Genomic DNA, 21,318 nt, shown 5'->3' on the forward strand with positions numbered 1-21,318 from the left:
ATGTAATTAATCTAATTAAATTACCAACGTATTTATGAGGCAATGAAATTATTTTTTTTCAGAACAAATGTATTTTCAGAGAATAAAAGTAATTCAAATAATCACGCTGACACTGTTTTGTGTAAGTCTTCCCTAATCCTTGTGTGTCCATCCATCTAGTAGCTATACCGGGTTATTAGGCGAGAGGAAGGGTACACTCTTGAGAGGGTACACAAACTCTTGCTGCCAGGTGATGGTGCTAATCACCACTGATAGTCTGAGTTTGTTGATTATTTTTTTTTACTCTGTGTTGGTTTTGAGGTACATACATGTGGAACTAAAATCAGCATAAATGGGCTGGTCTGATATTATTTTCTTTATTGTGTGCAGCTACAAGTTTATGGATCCACCTCTCATTCATACGTTCATTAACCAGTCTCAGTGATTGCACAGTCTGCCATTATCTCATTAAGATAATTTAATAATTATTACACCTCTGATTTATTTAACTGAGTTTTTGACCAGTGCCACAATACTACAGAGCAGAGCTCTAAACTAGAGGCTCTGTGAATAGAAAAGTTTTACCATTCCATCCATTTGTTCTGGTATTATTTCTTGTTCGGCTTGCGAACCATGATAACAGTAACAATGAAGCAAAGGGTTAGTTATGAGATGAAAGATGAGCTCAGCAAAACCTGTTTTGTGAAAAGGCAGATCATGTTTTATTTGATGACTGGAAAAGCACCCCCCACTTCTTCAGGGGGAGAAAGAACAATCAAGCTGAGTTTTCATAGTATAGCTAATTTGGAAGCACAGACAAAATACATTTTAATATGTGACATTATATTTTGTCGCTTTAGCAATAACCTCTGATATTCAACATTTGTCTTCTTTCAGTAGGGCAGCCACGGTTGCAACAAAAGTGATGTACTCCGTGAAATCAACAACACCATCACCGTCTCCATCCAGCAATTTGAAAAACTTTTCCATTTCAGCTTGGTTCGAAGCCTGGTGGAAGAAAAAGGAAATTTAATAAAACGTAGAAATTTGTAGCTCCATGTTCCAGTAGGGCCACACCTTTTCTACTTACGTCTGCCACAGGAAGCTCAAGGCGGATCATTTTAGCCAGCTCCTTCTTGGTTAAAGTTTTACTGTCTCCTTCTTCTTTAGCATACTTGTCAAAAGTGTCTGAGAGCATTGCGATTGCTTTTATCAGGTTAGACATGTCAGCTGCAACAGAAAAAGTGCAATTTTTAGTTGGTGGTTATTCTTTTTGTATGTGGTAATGGTAGAATACTGTGTTGCTGTTTGATGCACTGTCAGTTTCTTTATTTTAAAAGTGCAAGTGATCATTTGAATAAAAACAGTCTCAGGGCTGTCGTCCTCCTCTTTTGCACCCCTGTGTTTTCCCTGTCTCCAAGTAAACAATCATGTTAGTTTTAAGCTGTAATTGTGCTTGATTATGGGTGGCGCAGCAAATAGGAAGTTGTTAGGTTGTGGTACAGGCAAGCCTGCATTTTTAAAAAAATTTTTGCCTCTAGGCTACTTTTCTTTAACCTTACAAAGTCTTCGGCATAGTTTTGTTACAAACATTCCTCAGTCGTTTTGTTTTCTGACTTTACTGCAAACCTATAATTCTTTGTTAAGTAACAGTTTGATATACTTAAAGGAAAATATTTGTTGGTTTCTTTATTCAATTTCCACCACATTCACTGTCTTATCATTCAAGTTATTGCTATGACCACATCAGCAAAGCTCGATCGGCTCAACATGCTATCCTTTTCATACTCAGCTCTTCCTGTAACACGTATGTCTAGACGAACAATTTTTCAGTCCCTGCCAAATAATGCTCCACAGTATAGACAGTTAAAGTTAAACTCAAAGTATTTGTCTAAAGATTTAGTATTTTAAAAGCAATCATACAGTATTTTTCCACTTACCAAAGTTGTATGGAAAGCTGTTGAGTTCAAGTAGATTTCAGAGAAGGATGTGAGAAGTGTGCACAGACGCAACCCTTTTTAAACATTTTAATATGCCTTCTTTTAAGAACCCTCCCCTGCCTCTGCCTTTTTCCCCTCCTACCATATGCTTTTTTTTCTTTGTCCACAGATACACACCCTTTTTTTCATACCAGTTAAACCGAATTGAGAAAGCCTCCAGCCACATTTTGAAAAGGTTAGACATAGCTGAAGACATGAGTGTTCAAAGGACCCTTAAAAATGCTGCACGGGTTTGTGAGTCATGCTATTCTGGAAAAACTGAATAGATGAAGGTTAAATGTTGCATGTGAGTAAACTGGGGCTTCAGAAGTCTGAGCAGACTGTAGAATCTGTATTCTGAACTTTACATAAAATATTCACACAGTTCCTAAGTGAAATTAAACAAAAAGAAATAAAGTTAGACAAAAACATCACACTTAGTCAATCATCTATCTAGAAAAAAACTGATGCATTAAATAGGGACTTGTGGGTAGCATAAGCAAGGATTTTTTTAGGATTAAATTGGTATATTTTATGTTCATTGAGATCAACAATCAAGTGTAAGTCAGTGACCTATTTTGTCAACGAAAAGGATATATCAAAATCTGATCTTATCTCCACAATGTGTTTGTGGAAGTGTCCCAAATGAAAAAAAAATCAGATTCCTGAGAACCTCATGTTTGTTCGTGCTTGTCAGGCTGAGAAAGGCTGCAAAATATCTCTAAACTGTGTACAAACAAAAGAATAACCATTGTTATATTTCAGAAGTGGTAATGGGTCACATGTTACTGGATAATACTGAACAACAGCTGTGTGCTTTACAGATATGCAAAGTAAAAGCAACATGACTGCTCATCTGCAATCTTTTAAAGATCACATGTACTAACCAGAATGCTGCTGATGGAACGATTGTTTACTCATGTTGAAACAAAACATTTTGGTCAAAATAGTAAATGAAAATAACCCCAATCTAACCTGTGAAAACTGCAGGCAATAGTATGAAGATTTCACTGTTTGGCTGAATCATAGCCAGGACGGCTCATCATTAGGTGAGCTGAATTTCAAAAGAAAGCAAAACACCAAACCAAAACAGGAAATGATTATTTGCTTTTCTCGCACAAGAGGGCCAATACATAAAATTTGTGCAAACTAGACACATTTGTAAAGTCATCCTTACAGGTTCACCGGTTCAGATACAGAATGGTGTTGGCTTCATTTTTCTATTAATTTCTATATCCACTTTTGCCGTTGGAGGGTCGTGGGAGGGCTGGTTTCAGATCAGATGGCTGAAGCCTATCCCAGGAATTAGATGGCAAAAGATTTCTATTGCAGGGCCAACACAGAGAGACAAACAACCACTCATGCTCACACTCACTCAAAAGGACAATAAGAGTGACCAATTAAGCTAACATCCATGTTTTTGGACTATAAGAGGAAGCCCAGAGATGAACCAATGCAATCATGAGGAGAACATGCAAATGACATGCAAACTACACATAGAAAAGCCTGACTCATATTAGGGCGACTTAGAACACAGACTTAGAACAATCACACCACAGTGCAGTCATCGTCTTCATTTACATATATTTCAATTTTAACGAGTGTGTTTTTCAGTCTCATTCTGCAGATCTTGCAAACCTTATAAAAGTTCAAAGTGGAGTTATTTGTGGATTATGGTTCCATCACTATAAAATGTGTGTTACTTTGCAATGATTGTAGTATCTATAGATCTGTGGGTCTTAGTTTAGGCTTTTGGTTTAGTCCTTGTTTTGTTGTTCTTGTCTCATTTCCTTTGTCTGTTGATACTGCATTTTAATTTGCTTTCATTTCTGGCTCCCCTGGTCTTCAGTTGCCTATTGTCTCATGTGCTCCTCGTTTATAATTAGCTCCCATATAGAAATACTCTTTGGGTTCTTTTGTTACTTGCCACAACATTGTTATGTTGCTTTCAGAAGTCAGGCAGTTGTGTGTTTTCCTGAGTTCTTTTAGATTAAGTTTTTGAATACTCTGCTTATGCAGTGCTTTGGGTCAATTAAATCCTGGTTCCTACATCCACCGGTCTCATACCTCCTGGGCCTGCATTTGGGTCTTTCCTCTTTGTCTCTAAACCCTGAATCACAACACTTGTAATCTAAACTTAGAATAAAAAAGTAAGGAAATTTGTGTTTGGTTTATTATTTTCCCATTTTAATGATATCAATTGGTGTTGTATTAAACATAACTGGGAAGCCTCTTTTGTCACCTTCACAATTAAGTATAACTTGTCACTGAATGCTGCCTCTCCACATTTAGTTCTTAGTCCGGGAACAGAAGGTGGACTTAACCCTGATGACCTGAGGGATCTGGTTGGTTCCATCCATAATGTATTTTGGCCCTGAACCATTCTGTGCTTTGTAAACTAACAGCAGGATTTTTAAGTCAGGAAACCAGTGTAAAGATCTGAGGACTGGAGTTACATGATCCACTTTCATGGTCCTGATAAGGAATCAAGCAGCAGCATTCTGGACTAACTGCAGATGGACTAACACTTGCTTTTGGCATCAAACCAAGCAGTAGAGATGGATCAGGCGGGTTTACTTCCACAAAAAAATTCACATTCATACAGGTGGCTTTTAAAACATACACAAAAGGTCTCTCACACAAAGGCTCTCTCAATGTAGCGCTCCACTTTGTTTGATATTTTTCATGCTTCATCTCATTTCTATCCAGCACCTGCTGCTTTGTTTGACTAGGATGTGCATGTTTTGTTTCTGATTGTCTTTTAAAACTTAGGCACACTCAGTAAAACAGAGCAACTGACTTTTTTTTTTGACTGCCAAAAGCAGCATGTCTGTGTATTGATGCATTCAAATTATTGCTTTCAATAAGAGTTCTGCAGACTAGGAATGTGAAGACAAGTCTAGGCAAGGCAGATTTAATGACACCGCTATGTCTGGTTTTATATGTTGGTTTAAACATTTGCTGATTGAAGCTGGGCACTAGTAGTTGAACGCATGTCATTGTCTCCAAAAGACACTGATTTAAAAAAAAAATCTTTATTCAGCTGAAGAAAAAAATGTATTTAACCATCGTACAGTTTGTGGTGGTCCACAGATTCCTGTATTCATGACTTTCTGAGAAATTAGTTTGTTGTTTATGGCTGAAGTGGTAATTGGCCCCACAAAGTGGAACAGACCAGTAAAATTACGTCTCATTTTTCAGCTGCAAAATTTTCTGCAGATTCCTCTGATGTAAAACTGAATGGCAAATGTGTTGTTTTTGTTGTAGAAAAAGTCAGATGTTTGTGGGTGTTAAGTGGGTTGATATAATGCAGTCGTTTTTGTTGTTTATTCACCATCCTTCTGGTCCTTGCCTCTTCTTGTGGTAGTAGCATTTGGTCACGAGGGATAGGCATTTTAGAAACTTGTTGAATTTGATCTCTCCATCGCAGTTCTTATCCATCCTCCCCAAGCCCTTTTCCAAGTTAGCTGCAGAGATTTTTGCCTGGACATATAACTGCAGTTAACATCATTTCGTTAAATGATATATATTGTGACAGACTAACAAGTGTAAAGACATATTTAGCAAAGCAGCTTCATCAGTCTGTTTTGCCTTGTATGAATAATACTTGTAATTATTCAGACTAATGTTTGTGCTGAAAAACAAAACTTTTATGCGTTTGTGAGTTTCATAGGTGAACCGGCTTTAGAGTAAATAATCTAATGGGGAAATACATTAGATCTACTGAAAATCTTGAAGTTGGAAAAAATATCACGTCAGAGTCAATGGAAAGCTACAGAGAGGAGCCTAAAGAATGCTAAGCAAAGGTCACATCAATGTGTCAGTGTTTGTGTGTTGTGTCTGTGCTTTCTTCACTGGGATTACATATCTTCAAGTTCAGAAAGAAAGTTTCTTTTTTTTATCCATCAGCACCAGGTCCTGAATCCTATGCAGGATCATCTTGAACTACAGCCTGACGCACCTCACACTCAACAAAGAGACACAGTTATTTTTGTTGACAGGTTACAAGACTGACACTTCAGTTTACATCTGTATGACATTTATAATTTCTCATTTTAGTCAGCATCAGTGTTCTCATTTAAAGACTTGCGTGTAAGCTATATGTTTTGTGATAGCACAACGAAAGTAAAACGTCTTTTTACAAGTTTGAACTAGTATGTGGTTGAACTAGTATGTGGCTTGGGCAGGTTGTAATTTACTTAATTCCTCTGATAAGGTGGAGCTGAGGTGGCAGTTTGTTTTTCTAACAGCAGAATTACTCCAAAACAACCTAAGGGGTAACAAAGAAACAAATGTCTGGCACCAATCCAATATTTTCTTTAAACTGACGAGCAAGGACATTGGACACGGTGGGAAATGTAGTCTTTCAGTGTCTTTGAAATATGTTGTGATTTTAGGAAACAACTGCATAACTGAAGAACTTTGGGTAGCTGTACAGAACCACCTCATCTCTGTTATAAAATCCTCTGTATGTAGGCTCTGTATATACAGCACACTGTATCTACTTAATTTTCCTTTTCACAATGCAAAAAAAAAGTTTATCTAAATCTTTAATTAACTGAAGGTTGTACTTGGAGGTTGTACCTCCAATTTATTATTTGACACAATCAACCTCTAGTCTCACTTAGAGGCTACAAATCCATGACAGGACAAACCCAAAAACATGTAGACACACAACTGCACACACTTACAAGACATTAAATTTATGCAAATAATAAAATGTTATTGTAATGCAGTTTTGACCTGATGCTTAAAATCTGAAATAATTTTGGTCAAGTACTGAAATGTCATATTTAATGTTTAACCTTTTAAAGCATGAAGTGCCCCAGCTGGGAATCTTTGAGAAAAGATGAGGCCAAACTTTTCCAAACAGACAATTTTGAAGAACATTCCTGAATAATCTGCTATAAAACCCCTCATTCTGCTTCACTTTATCAGAGTAGGCCTTTGCAAAGGTAATGTTCACATACTGTACTATGATTTGATAGAATTTTAGAGCTACAGCTGCATCATTCCAAACTGATAACCATATTCATCCTGAAAGGGTCTTTTTGTTCTTATTTTTAAGGCAAGCCTGAAACTTTTTTCATTGGTGCTATATGCCACCTTCATTTATTCTTCATCAGTAACACATAATCTGATATACTGATAGTTTCTCCTCTGGGGCTCAAGGCAACGGTCACAGCTGAGTCAAATTCAACTGGCCGCTGCCCCCAGAACCACCGCCACCAACTAAGCCAAACCACACACATTACCAAACTTATATTATGATGCTGTCATTTTACACCATTCATTCATTCATTCATTCATTGATTAATTAATTAATTCATTCATTCATTTGACTGTAAGCTTTTAAACACTGTTTAGGTTTAAGAGCAGTTTTTATAAAGTATCACAAGTTTTTAAGGTAGGTTTTAACGTTCCTGGAATATTTCTTGAACCCCTGGTTCTCTGTTCATTCTTTGTGTGATGTTGTAAGATGTTGTGTAGCCTACTAAATTCTCCACCCAGGACTTATCTGTGGAGTTGTATGGTGATCTGCAATAACAAATATTTTTCTTTGATCATGTTTTGGCATGTTATGATTTAAGAGGAAGTAGTTCATTCTCTATGATAATCAAAAGGTATGAATGCATTCATGAATTTACTTTAAACCAACTAAAAGAAAAACTATACACAAAAAGAAATAATGGAAAAACAAGAAAAAATATATTACACCTAAATATGACATCATCACAAGTGATAATGTCATATTCAGCTGCAACATTCTACCTTAACAAACAGAAGAATTAAATTAAATGAATGAAAGAAATGGAAAAATATTTTATTTGTCCCAGAGGGCAATTGCAATACTTATGGCAATTGATAGTAAATCATTTTGTAATTTAAGCTGGCTGAATTTAAGCCAGAATCTAAGCAACACAAGTTCAGAAGGAAGTTTAATGTAAAGTGTGAATGTCTATTTTGTTGTTGTTGTTGTTGTTGTTTTTGTTTTTGTTCAGGTCCAGAAATAACAGAAAAATGATTTTGATAAATAAATAATTCTACAAAGAGTTTAATTTCTGTATAGGCTATAGTCCACAAACACCTACACAAAAACTATCTCTAACACTTTTACCCCAGAACCAACAATGAATATACAAAATCAGAAAGCTGCCTGCTGATTCAGTGTTAATGTTGATGAATGATGGTAAAAAAGAACATCATGTTCTCACTTTCAGTGAGATAATTTATCGGGAAGACATAAAAAAACTTGAAGGTCTACTGTTTTAACTCGTGTGAAACAATCGTTCTTCTGTCGTAAACATGAGTCATTGCTAAATAATTTCACATGTGCTCATAAATAGAACGAGACAAATTAATTTGTTTACCACTGACTGTCTTGTATGGATTTGAATTACCAAAGATTTATTGAGTTAATTTATTCAGAGCTGAGCCTCAGTATTGTGAAAGCAGTTCAGTTGGTGCTATACAGTTTTTCAATGCCTCCACTCTGTTTTCTTTCTGTTTTGATTTTCACAGAGATCTGCATCCACCCGAAAAGAACAAGAAAGATCTGACAGGGTCAGCCCCCCCCCCCCCAGCCCCACCCCTTGTGTCAGATGGGTTTGCAGATTATCCTGTTTCATGAAGGAAAGATCTGTGCTGACTTTTTTTTCCTTGATGAATGAATTAGGCAGGCACAGAGAGCAAAACAAACATCTGTGGTGTTTGAAAATGTGATTGGACCAGTCTGGATTTAGTTAAGCAAAGAAACAGCCCAGTTTGGACCAAAAGTTTTAAGTGCTGGCCTTACCAAGTTTGTAAGCAGATCTAAAGATGGATGTTACACTGCCTTCACATGGCAGCTATGGAGAATGCAGTAAAACATTATGCTTGCAAGCATTCAGCATTTCAAATGCACGAATGAATAATGAAAGAGAAACATTTATGTAATGAAAATTGAAAACAGTCCTTAAAACCTGTTTAAGGCTGATTCTATTGCCATCTGCATTGCTTCAGGCTTTTGGATGAGGCAAAGCAGCACAACCTGTTCTGTTCTGATGGGAAATTTCTCTGTGTTCCTTTTTCGGTTATTTTGTAGTGGAGTGTAATTTTTATATCTATGAAACATTCATTCATTGATTTACACATGTGGTTTGCAGGTAAACTAATATAAACAGAGAAAGAAAAAAAAAAAAAACAAACATTTATCCTCATATTTTAAAGACTTTAAGCAAATAAGCCTCAGGGATTTTAAGGTAGCGTATACACAACAGACCAAACATTTCCAGAACTGACTGACAGCTTTATGTGCACCAGAGAACTGCTGAATGTTTGATGAGCCCATCCTTGTTTCCTAACATGACACCGCACACCTGAAGCCACACATGCAGTGATTGCTACAAACAGACAAAAAAAAAAATAAATAAAAAGCAGCCATGAAGACTTAATATGTTTTAATTTTTCTGAGTCAGTTTACACTTCATTGAAAACAAGTTTACAGAGAAGTTTTTCTATTTTCTAGCAGCATCTGTTTCCACAGTCAGCAGTGTCAGAAATAGCATATACTTTACGTGTCACATGTGTAAGACATGTTTCAGCTTTTTCATCCTTCTTGTTCACCCTCTTGTCCTTTGCCCTTGCCTTTCTTGCCCCCTCTGCCTGTTTTCTTGTGGTAATAGCATTTGGCAAGGACGGAAACACACCGACAAAACTCGCGGAAGTTCACCTCACCATCATGGTTTTTGTCCAGCATCTCCATGGCTTCTTCAATGTCATCTGCATTGATATTACCCTGGAGAAAACATTTTTATGGTTAGATTATAGGATTAAACGAGAAAAGGTAGACATGGATGGTGCAGCTATATAGTTTATGGTTTCATGAACACATATTGATCTAATGGTGCTCTCCTGAAAATACCTTTAACTCTGGGCTTTGCATCTCTTGCTCAAACACCTTCTTGAGCTCCTCTTTGTTTAACTGCCGTTTTTTGCCTCCATCTTCAGAATAGTCCATGAATATGTCCACAATGTTTGTAATGACCTGATCCAGACGGGCCATGGTTAAAACTGGAAAAAAAAATGTTTTAGATTTAGAGGAAACAGAAAGGAGGTATGAAGGATGCACATTTTACAGACACTGGTAAAACTTGCCATTTCAGACATAATCTGACGTTCAACATGCCTACACATGATGAGAAGTAAAAGTCAAGTGTCTTTATCAACAGTGTTCTGACTGAAAATGCTGTCTGTTACATTACTAAAATTGTAGAAAATTGCAGGAAACACTGAGTTTGTAAAACAGCAGAAAGTCTGCAGACATTCTGTTGCTTTTATTGCTTCATTCAAGCAGTTATGCACCTTTTATGATCAGCTCCTGGTTACACGCTACATTTTTTTTCTACAAAAAAACCACTCCCCACTCAGATTTCTCTCCCTGAGTACTCACCTTAGGTCCTGTTCACCAGGTGAAGAGAGATTGTGTCTTGGTTCCAGTTGAGACTGCTGTCAGACTCAGGAGAAGCTGTCCTCTTAAACACTAGACGGACTGTGTCTGACACACTTGGACATGTATACAAAGCACACACACACACACACACACACCAGTGGTGACTCATTCTCATGAAATGAGCTCGACTCCACCCATACCAACTTTACAAGCCCTGTCTTCCAGCTGAGCAGCTCATTTCTATATAAATAGGACACTTATTTGTCTCCTGTCCTTTGTGTGTGATTTGTATTTTTGTATCTGGTTTTGAATTGAGGTTTTCCTAAAGCTTGATACATTCATAGCTGTATTTACTTTTGCATTTGCTCCACTTTGAATCATTTTTGCAACCATGCTTGCTAATTTGGTTCCTATGAAAACAATGCTTCAATAAATTTACCATTATAATATTAAAGGCTGGAATCACTCAAAAAAATGCTTTAAGAAGTGACCAGTTGTGAATTCCCTATGTTAACTTTACTTTAAGGAATCTACAGCAGTTAAATTTTGTCTGTAAAGCTCAGCCGATACCCTGACTGTGAAGCTCTAAACATGTTTGATTCTAACTCAGGTCATTACATTTCATGCCGCTTGAATAGGCCCACTCATTTTCCATTTTCCACTCATCTGTTCCAGGGCTGTGGTTAGGAAGCATTTTTCTCTTCTCTCTAACTCCTGCCAAGTTCCCTCTGTGGGGCAGATCACTCTCTTCAATCAGGCCATATTACTTTCACTTATTGAAAAATATCAAGTTTCCTTTGCAGGAGAGGGAAGGGAAATGGAGACTGTGTATCATGTGGTGTTACTTACAAAAAAAAAAGTTTATCTTGCCACACACTGTTGGTGAGGATATGCATTACAGTTTCTCAGCTGGAGAGGACCTACTGTGCCTCTTCAGTGGCAAGTATTCATCATGAATTTACTAATATTTTCTTTTTTTTAATTAGCAATCCAAAATTAAATGTACTACATGTTGCCGAAGGATCAAATAAAAATAAAAGCAAGCTGGATTTTGATACCTTAGAACAATAAATTTTTATCTACACTCAATGTGTGTTCTTATACATATAGTTTGACATTTTACAGTGTTATTTTTTATATACAGTGGCCAAGAAAGTACATTCCATATTCTATTCTATTCTATTCTATTCTATTGTTATTTAGCAGATGCTTTTCTCCAAATATTGTCCACTTATTAAGGAGACTATAATTTTACTGCAATACAATTAAATAATAATTTTAACCAGTACACCTCCAGTGTGTATGTGTGCAGGTTGTTATCAGCATTACCTTGTAGGTAAATGTGCTTTCATGGAGCATGTAAGCATTGTGCTGGAAAAAACACTGCCAATCATTTAAAAACATCTACAGCATGTTCTTGAATGCCATCAGAACTAAGAATGTCAGTTCAGAATCCTCCACAGATGTTTCCATACAATATATTCTATATCACGGTGGCCCGGCCGGGTCCTGATGGCTGTTAAGCTGAAGTCCTGCACATTTGCTTCAAGGTACAATGAGCCAATCTGTTTGCTTTACATATGACGTACACATGTTCTTAAGAGCTAAGTACAGACCCATCATGTCCTTGATGAGGAGTAACAGTGCCTACCATCAGGAAGACACTTGAAGATGTCCTTCTGCAGGAGAAATAAATATGAACACTCATTTATTTAACACTCCATTGCACTGTTCAACCAGAAGCATTGCACTCTTTATTTGCAAGCTCTTGTTCAAGCTATTGGCTTGATAAGTATACACTTATAATTGGATGTTTTATTGGATTTCATGGTAAAGCTGGTTGTGATGAATTTTCAGTGTAATGTCTTTTATTGTTTCTAACAATGTATTGTAACGCAAGTTTATGTGCAAACAGATCATAAAATCTTATCTTTTGTTAGATGGTTTCCTTCTCATCGCTTCTTCTACCCTCTTCAAACCTGTAAGGTCCAAAGTCTGGCTCAGCTCCTCCAAAATGTTTTTTAATTTTCTTTCCTAACCTTTTCTTCCACCGCATGTCCAAGAAAAGATTAACAGCATGCATTTCATCATCGTCAAGATATCTGCTCTCTAAATCTTGTAGCTCCATCTTGTGGTCAAAATGTAAAACTGCAAAGAAAATATATTCAAACTCAAGAATAATATCCAGTAAGCTTTTTTTCTTTTTTTTTTTACATGTTTTATACCAATTTTTTTCTCACTGTTACATTAGAATGTTTGTATTTAAATTGTATTTAGAGTATTTCACTATTAAATACTATACCAATAACCAGGCATATTTGGCATATCACACAGGGTGCATAACTTGATTTCATTAATCATTGCTCTGCTACCTTATACTGCATGTTGACATATTTAGGCTGTACTTTATCAATATTTGTAGTTCATTTGCTATTTTAAAGGTAGCACCTTCTTCTGTCAATTTCCATAGTGACTGGTGCATTTAGAGTTAAATTATTTAGAACTGGTCCAACTTGGAATAAAACTGGTACCTAACAGAAAACAAAGGAATCTGCAATGAACTCAGAGCATAAGAGAGCAAAAGGTTTGGCATCAAAACGGAAGAAGATCTAAAAGAAAAACACTTCTAAAAATAATAATCGTTTAATTCCCAGCAAGTCTTTTTTTTTTTTTTTTTTTTTGACCAGACCCTATGAACACATGCTAAGACCTTGGCACAATCACTTCTGGTAACCAGAACGTTCCTTTACAGCTTTTACTTGCACCTAAAACAAAACAGAAAAAAACAAAAACAAAAAAAAAAAAAAAACAGCTGCCTCATCTCAAGATTCAGCAAAGCTTCATAAGTCAAATTATGTGAATCAGATGTGAACTTGTCAATACTCCAAGTTCTTTCAGAGGCATTTGCTGGCATTGGCAGCCCTCTGGACTAAAACTATTGCATGTGTTCAAGAAATCAGTTTTGACTCAGAGTATAACACCACATCAACGGGTAATGAAACTGAAGTCAGCAATCTAAAAAATTCTAACTTATTTTTTTAGAAGAAATGACAGCAAGTGTAAATAAAAAGAGTGAGTCATGTCAAGGGTCGCTTTTAATTTGAATCTGATGCACAGTTGTGCTACATGTGCTCCATCTAAAAACACGTCAACATAGTTTTATTTTATGTTTGCACTTCACTTCTTGCCCTTCTTTTCATGGAGCAAAGGGAAATGCTTTTCACAGGCAATAGAGAGGCCGGTGACAAATGGAATGAATTCCTCAAAATCCAGCTCATCATCCTTGTTTTGGTCCAGATCTTTCATGATGCGATCCAGAGTGTCCTGGTTTTTCTGGCTCTGAAACAGGGTGAAGAGCATAAGCTTATATTAACGTTTAAACAAGAGCAATTAGAACAGAGCTCAGTACTGGAGATAAACTAGCTTACCTTCAAGAAGTTGGGTAATTCGTTCTCAATTAATTTTTTCAGTTCCTTCTTGCTTAAGGTGTTTTTATCTCCACCTTCTTTAGCATAGCGGTGAAACACCACGATCATGGACTCCATGGATTTCTCCAACTCAGTCATTGCTACAAATGTAAGTGCTGAAAGTGGGAAGTGCAGAGCTGGGAATAAATTTCATTCATCCTCTGCACTTATCAGACACTGGTTATATGTTGGAGAAAATAATTCAACAGCCAGATGAACATAAAAACTGATGCTCTGTAACAGCTACAAAAAGACCACTTATACAACTCTGAAGCCATGTGGTATTCCTAAATATTCCTAAAGTTAATATTAATTTACACTAAAACACTGATCAGATCTGTTTAAGGTTGCAGACAAGTAGTTCCAGCACTTTCTCCAAAACTAACAAATGGTTTAGTGAGGATGTGGGTGTTGGTTTTACTGGCACTTGGAGCAAATTCTTTAGGACAGACATCATTTTTGGCACACAAACTAAAATCTTTTCCCTGTTTCTCCCTCTTCTTTCCACATAAGGTTTACATCTCATCTCTCCCCCAAACAAGGCATTAAACAAGTTAAATAGTCTAGGGGAAGAAAAACTTTTAAAACAATGAACAGTTGCTGCTGTGTGCCTTCAAGTTATAAATACTATTACAAGAAAGGAAAGATTGAAAACAAAGAATTTGATGTTCTATAATCAGAAAAACCTTACCAAGTAAGGATGAGGAGAAACTGAGCTTCAGTGAAGAATGCTGGGACTGACTAAAAGTTTATTCAGGGATTTATAGTCATGCAGGACACGCCCAGCACAACAGAAAGGGAGGTGGGCTACAGCGAGGCAAAAGGAGGAAATAAGAAAGCACCATCCCTTCCTGCTTCACACAATAACGTCAAATCTCCTCACAAAGTTGCTGAAATATTACTAATTAAATGATCTTTTAAAGTTTCACATGTCTTAAACTTTTACATTTCTAGAACAAGCTTCTCTGTTAAAAGGTTTGGCGGTTTATTCCGATCCAGTCTTACATTTGTTTGCCCTTCATACGGTCAATTTGGTCATAGACTTAATAAAAAAGTATTACTGACTCCGACAGTAGTGTGAAAAAGCTCATCAGTCCACCAACCAGCTCAGTGATGGTTATTACTCATGATTTAGAATGCAACTTCTAATATTGAGGTATTGTGCAGAACGCTAGTCACAAGCCTTTTCTCTAATATTTTTTTTCCTAATATTATAAAAAATGTTAAATCTGTTATAAACTAATGTTTTCCTGCATCTCAGAGTTCTATTTTGATTAAGAGATTAAAATAATGTTTTGTGCCTTCTCTATTAATTTCCCTCCCCTTAAAATATTTCCAGAGCAAAATAAACTTGAAAATATAATATTCCCTCTTAATCAACACATGAGTGGAAAGAACAAAGAACAAGACAGCTCATATTGTTTTCAATCACCACTGCTGGTCAGAACGATACTTTCCTAAATGAATGTCATTTTAAAGAGAAACAACACAAAACGTTTTTCACAAAAGTTTAATTATAAAATGAATAGAACAAAAAAAAAATGTGCTGATAAATGTACAGTAAACATAAAATGTATGAATCTCTTTGCAGCCATCAGTGCAGAGAAAAATGGGGTAAATGGAATGTCTGTTTAGATTTTTTAAAGCCTCATTTTGATCAGGGACACTTCACAATTCAAGTCCATAAAGACAAAAAATAATAATAATAATAATAATAATCTATTTGGGTGTAAATGACCAAATCTCAGGTAGATCGAATCAAGTTTCATTAATGAATTTAAGAATTATTACAAAAATCTGTTACAGCTGTTTTACAGTGGTCATCAGCATCTTTCCTGTATTTACTGCTTCACATAAAGTAAGTGTGACTTGACTTCATCAATTCTTCCTTTTGCTCTTGCTGGTAGCCTTGGCTGGTGTTACTACAGGCACAGCTGCTTGGTAGAGGACTGCAGATATTTTGTTGATGTAGTACAGGGCGAAGAGGGAAAATATCAGGCTGGATTAAAAGAGAAGGAAAGACAAAATAATATTAGAACTGAAATGTTAGAATGCATCTCTTTGCTGTGTAACACGAGTCACAAAAATGTCACTTACCAGGTAGTGACACAAACTCTGTGCACCAGACCAGAGGCAAACAATGACAGGCACAGGCACAACAGAACTGAAATTTGTAGGAAGTTAAAAAATTAGAGAACCAATAGCCAATGATGAACTTTAAATTGTTAATATAGACACACTCCGATAAATAGGCAAATTAAAACTATTAGGAAATGTGTATTTGAAAGTTGAATACCCATTACTTTTTGTGAGTAGTGTATATTGTCACTGTGGCCTGAAAATTAATTTCAGTAGTATCATCACTTACTCTCTGGGAATATCTTGGCTTGGAAGCCCTTTCCAAACACCAGGTTTTCCAGATTATTGAAAGCCTAGAAATAAATTAAGGGAAATGTTCTACATTGGTAGCATGCTTTCTATTGTGTATCCATAAGGAACCAAAAATTACTCAGAGAAAATTGGGTTACAAGAAAATTCTGTTTGAATGAGTAAGTACACTAAACTGTTAAAGTAACAATAGTATAAGTACATAATTAACAGTGTGGGCTAAACAATTCATAAATCAATCAAAAGGATACAGTAAGGGAACAGATGAAGAGGACTGAGCCCAGGAAGCCCCCCAGGATGGTAAGCCACTCAGTTGATCCCAGCTGTTTACTGAACATCTGCATCCCAGCAAAAACCAGCACTGACAGCAAGCTGGAGAGCACCAGAGAAGTGCCTGTGTTCACCGCTACAAAGGCCAGAGACACAGGTCAAGATAAACAGACTGGTACATTAGCAGTAATACTACTGAGAAAAGGCGTCAAGCAATGAAGGCATGATATGCCATACGCCATGGAAACTGACCGAGTTAGAAGCTATTTATGCAAGCAATATTACACCTAACAGCAGGTATTATGTAGGGAAAAAAAACTTTATAAAAGAGTGCAGCCCTTAATTTGGTCAAACTAGCCAGAACTGTATAAATCATACCAATTTATATTAATATAATCAACAACGAAGAAGTCATTTTAAATATCAAGCCTGGTTTAAAAAAGGGGACATTAACCTTACGCCACGTCAGTGTACGCACATAATAGTTTCCGACCTAGCTGTTAGCTTCACGCTGAACAACACATACGTTAGCGGCAATAATACATACTTACATAACTCACTGCGCACCAAGTAAAATAAAAGAATGAAATTTTAAAATCAGTGTTTGACAAGAAATTGTGTGCATTAAAGAAACGTGCTGAACGACTATTTAATTACACTTTAATTTGGTGCCGTTCATGCCTACGCGTTTGCTAGCTTAATGACAGTTTTCCAGCATCTTATAAATCTACGCTTTTACATTTAAATACAGCGCATTTAAGAAATACATACCCATAACGTTATATTAAATGAAAGTCCTTCTGAAAAAGAAATGAAATACAGGCAAGCAGGTTTAACTTCGACGAGCACGATAACAGCACCGGCTCTAGGAACAAAAGTCTCGCCACCCGGTCTAAATGTCAGAAGGGACCAGTGGGCGGAGCCGTGATCCGAGAGGTGGCCAAATGATTCTTCACGCACATGAACATGTTTCTACCAACATCCGTGCAATGTCTTTGCATTTCTCTGGTAAAACAGACTTAAGATTTGATTGCTTTCTGTAGCATATTGATTAAATGTGTTTTTTATTATTATTATTATCATTCATTCCAGTTTGCTGTTGTAATCAGAATCAGCAGTTTTACTCAAAAATCCAACTTTCTACTAATCCCTTAACTTAAAAACACCCTTGAGAACATAATTATCTCATTACTTAAAACTTTGAACTATGGATCACTTTTGTTCGCATTACTCGCACATCAGGATAATGACCCAAAACATTAGCAGAATGTAACTTTACGGATAGCTTCAAATTTTCAAAAATCAATTTAATAGTATTTTTGTTTTATGTAAACATCAACATTTTTACTCATAGCACATATGTCTGTTTTGTACAAGAAAAAAAGGAGATATTTTTCAGTCCTGCACCAAAAGAAAGCAATACCTTTACTTCTTCCTTGTTTCTCCAACAGATTAGAATTGTGACATTCTGCAAATATTTGTTATCCAAGTCTAAGGAATTTTCTGGGACATCACAAATAGTACTAGATTCACGGCTGTGGTAAATAATCAAATTAAAGTAGATAAAATTAGTTTACATGCTGTGATATAGGTATGTAAAAAAAAAAGATTAAATTAATACAAAGGGCATGATCACAAAATAAATATTTTAAGATTTTTCATAAGGTGTACAGAATAACTACAACAGAAAAATAACATCAGTGTTATTTCAGTGTTTACTTCTCTAGACAAAGTTAATAGAAACTTAAAAGGGTCAATCCTTTGCAAACTAAAGGCTCCAGGATACTAAAAGTAAACAAAATACAGAAAATAATTTTTCTGCATCTATTTTATTCAACATGTATCAAAAATATATATATAAAAAAGTATTAAACTGGCTTCTTGAGACCATTTACATTTGTTTGTGCTGTGCTTTAACAAACAACTTCAACCAATTTCGTGAGGTCATCACTGACTCAAAAGATCTTCTGGTCACTGCATCTGTAGATACACTAACAGGCATCCATGTCCACACTTATCTGAATCTTCCTCTTATAATTTTTGTTTTCATAATGGCTTCTTCTTCAGTCCAAAAACTGCGATAAACAGAAGAATCTCCACAAAAGCAGGTAGGACACTGGAGGAAGAGAGAGACAGAAATGTAGAGCAAACCCCTGGGTAAAGACATATTCCTTACACACATTCACAATTACACATTTTCACTGTTTATAAGGCCCCTAGTTAGCTGCCTCTCTGAAAACTAATTTATTCAAAACAACAGACACCAACCTGCAAGTGCCAAATATCACCCAGTAAGTCCAGCATTCCCACTTCTCAAACACAAAGAAAGACAAGGACACTGATGCGCTGCAGTGGACAGCTAAAGCTGGGGTAAACATCTGTCAGGGAAAAACTTCTCAGGAAAAATACACATGCACACACATTATTAAATATAAACTAACCTGCAAATGGCAAGGATCCACCAGTAGATGACACACTCCCACTGCTCAAAGAGAAAGAAAAGCAGAGCTACTGAGGCACTGGCATGGACTCCTGTTGCTATAGTAGACGAGCCATCAAATATAAAAGTTTGTAGTCATGGAACTGTAACTGATAAATTACTTTTTTTTGTTTTGTTTAAATCTTTATTTCTTCTTGTAGCTTGATTATAAAGATGTGCCTCATTTTCAATGTTTTGTAGACTGTTATTAGTACCAGACCAGTACCTACTACCATATTTGCAATTGCATGGATAGAAACTAAGGTGGAGAAAGGGCTCTGCAAACACCAAATGTCCCCCAGCTGAAATGAAACCCCTGATGTTGTAGTTGAGCAGCATGCTCAATGACCAAGTAGCAACTGAAACAATCAATGTGACACCCCTGTAGCCAAAAATAAATTTCTCATTAATGGCGCCTACTATTAATATTAGTGGTCATTGTCATTGGTGGACCATAGTCATTGTAAAGGATACACAGGAGTCCTTGGCTGCAGTTAAACATAGAAACCCCAGAAAAGAAACCAGCCAGCTCTATACCAAACAGACCGAGAGTGACCGCCAATGCCACCACCAACCTGAAATAAAGGAAATATATTAGTGAAGTGTGTATACAAGTGTGTGTCATTTATGTTCATCAAAGATTTACTTACTGTCTGTCTTCAGCGTCAAACTGCTCTTTTGTGAAATCCAAAGGTAAACTTGCCTTCACATTATTTTCCTTTAAAACAAACATTACACATCAAGGATATCATTTCCCAAGACATGGAAAAAGGCAATAATTTAAGTACCATACTTCAGCACAAAGGGTACCATTTAGTTTATTTGAAAAATGTTCTGTATTGTGCAGCTTGAAATGTTTTATTAATGTGGATTAATGTACATATAAATGTGGTATAAGTATTAATCACATACATTATCTATATTAATCACATACATACATATATTAATCATTAAACACATACAACACTGACACAAGATATTTTTCTGCATTGCATAGTTTCATTTTTTATATTTATAAGAAATTTGATAATTATTAAGTACTGGTTGACCATGAGTTGGGTCTTTCATTGGTCCTCATTTGCTCTTTGATAAACAGCAATTTTTTTTCACCTTGACTTGATTTATTAGTGGAGTGATATATATATATATATATATATATATATATACAGCTAACTTTTATTCTAGGTATGTATTTTAAAGATTGTTTACTTATTCCATTTATGACTATTCTAAGTTACGAATTTGTAAAATGTCCGGCTTTCTTACTTACCCTCGACCAAAAGATGGTGATAACGATGACAAGATGAGCTAAGATGGTGAGAAAACGTGCAGGGACAAGACTGTTGACAGCCGGCATTCTGTTGCTGGGACTGTTAATGTCGAGTCAGTCACAGCGTGAAAATAATGATAATAATGCAACTAATACGTAGCTATTGCTAGAGGAAAAATATGATATTTATTAAAACTTTTATGTGCCTTTTAGTTAGCACGGTGTTAAGTCAAAGTGAAGTGCCAATTTAGCACTTAGCTAAAGACTAATAAATAAGCTAATAAATCACTTTCAAAGCTAACTAACTCTTATTTGGCCAAAAATAACACGAACTGCTGTTAAGCTACACACTGCGACACTTCTAATTACGTTAATATACCCTATCTAGAAATGGAGCGAACTGCGTACTGTGCTAGTATCAATTTCGATACAACAAACAGTTGCTACAACAATCACCCTGACGGTACATTACGTATAACTGACCGGATAAACGAGGAACCAACACTCTAAGGTTCCGGACACACAGTCATACAGTTGAGCTATTTGAAATATTTATATATTATTTTATATTTGGATATTAGTTAAACATATCTAAATATAGTATTATATGATATATTAACATGTCTAATAGTTGAGATATTATTAGTTTAGCATTTAGTTTTATTTTAATTGCCCAATACTGCCATCTGCAGGTAATATGAAACTGGGCCAGATATTGGCAGTTTCTACAAAAACCCGACAAACATCAATGTGGAGGTTTATTTAGAGAAACTGATTTTGTTTATAATTACGCTGTTGGACTGTAGTCACTATATTGAAGTAATACATTCACAAATATACATTTACAAACATTGTACTTCTTTTCAAAATTCCGTTCCTCAAACGTTATAAAATGCAATAGAATAAAAAATAAAACAAATGCATTAAAAAAAAATCACACTTTTAATATAATAATCTCACAGTTCTTTTTATCTGTCCTTCCCTAAGCAATGCGGCTGTGGCAGATTAAACCAGGCATTTCCAACCCCCCTCCCATCTCATTTCTACAACCAGTC

At 36.0% G+C, this 21,318-nt stretch overlaps 5 protein-coding genes across 7 annotated transcripts in view; 1 reads left to right on the top strand and 4 right to left on the bottom strand.

Moving 5' to 3' along the window:
- The window catches only part of LOC121641077 (neuronal acetylcholine receptor subunit alpha-7-like), a 30,517-nt gene extending 24,738 nt beyond the window's left edge, over window positions 1–5,779 (top strand). Inside the window, exon 11 of the transcript XR_006010648.1 lies at window positions 5,765–5,779. The gene's annotated coding sequence lies outside the window, so the exon portion shown is untranslated. The remainder of the gene's footprint in view (window positions 1–5,764) is intronic.
- A 3,603-nt stretch (window positions 5,780–9,382) lies between these two features.
- s100w (S100 calcium binding protein W) lies at window positions 9,383–10,544 on the bottom strand. Its single transcript, XM_041988436.1, has 3 exons — window positions 10,390–10,544; window positions 9,862–10,010; window positions 9,383–9,735 (listed from the first exon to the last, which is right to left on the bottom strand). The coding sequence occupies exons 2-3, from the start codon at window positions 10,000–10,002 to the stop codon at window positions 9,547–9,549; spliced, it is 330 nt and encodes a 109-aa protein (XP_041844370.1). The 5' UTR covers window positions 10,003–10,010; window positions 10,390–10,544; the 3' UTR covers window positions 9,383–9,546.
- Window positions 10,545–13,466: 2,922 nt separating this feature from the next.
- Window positions 13,467–14,648, bottom strand: LOC121641495 (protein S100-A1-like). Its single transcript, XM_041987653.1, has 3 exons — window positions 14,548–14,648; window positions 13,818–13,972; window positions 13,467–13,728 (listed from the first exon to the last, which is right to left on the bottom strand). The coding sequence occupies exons 2-3, from the start codon at window positions 13,953–13,955 to the stop codon at window positions 13,567–13,569; spliced, it is 300 nt and encodes a 99-aa protein (XP_041843587.1). The 5' UTR covers window positions 13,956–13,972; window positions 14,548–14,648; the 3' UTR covers window positions 13,467–13,566.
- Window positions 14,649–15,350: 702 nt separating this feature from the next.
- On the bottom strand, window positions 15,351–17,427 carry krtcap2 (keratinocyte associated protein 2). Its single transcript, XM_041987652.1, has 5 exons — window positions 17,286–17,427; window positions 16,496–16,650; window positions 16,225–16,288; window positions 15,954–16,020; window positions 15,351–15,855 (listed from the first exon to the last, which is right to left on the bottom strand). The coding sequence occupies exons 1-5, from the start codon at window positions 17,287–17,289 to the stop codon at window positions 15,735–15,737; spliced, it is 411 nt and encodes a 136-aa protein (XP_041843586.1). The 5' UTR covers window positions 17,290–17,427; the 3' UTR covers window positions 15,351–15,734.
- Window positions 17,428–17,531: 104 nt separating this feature from the next.
- Window positions 17,532–20,771, bottom strand: tmem107l (transmembrane protein 107 like). Of its 3 annotated transcripts, XM_041987650.1 has the most exons (6): window positions 20,264–20,771; window positions 19,644–19,711; window positions 19,468–19,568; window positions 18,956–19,052; window positions 18,783–18,879; window positions 17,532–18,630 (listed from the first exon to the last, which is right to left on the bottom strand). In XM_041987650.1, the coding sequence occupies exons 1-5, from the start codon at window positions 20,348–20,350 to the stop codon at window positions 18,828–18,830; spliced, it is 405 nt and encodes a 134-aa protein (XP_041843584.1). In that variant the 5' UTR covers window positions 20,351–20,771; the 3' UTR covers window positions 17,532–18,630; window positions 18,783–18,827. The 3 variants fall into 3 exon arrangements, with proteins under 3 accessions (XP_041843584.1, XP_041843583.1, XP_041843582.1); XM_041987649.1 differs by lacking the exon at window positions 18,956–19,052 and having other exon boundaries at window positions 20,264–20,768; XM_041987648.1 differs by lacking the exon at window positions 18,783–18,879 and having other exon boundaries at window positions 20,264–20,768.
- Window positions 20,772–21,318: the final 547 nt, after the last annotated feature.

The sequence above is a fragment of the Melanotaenia boesemani genome, chromosome 6, assembly GCF_017639745.1.
Source record: "Melanotaenia boesemani isolate fMelBoe1 chromosome 6, fMelBoe1.pri, whole genome shotgun sequence".
NCBI classification, from domain to species: domain Eukaryota; kingdom Metazoa; phylum Chordata; class Actinopteri; order Atheriniformes; family Melanotaeniidae; genus Melanotaenia; species Melanotaenia boesemani.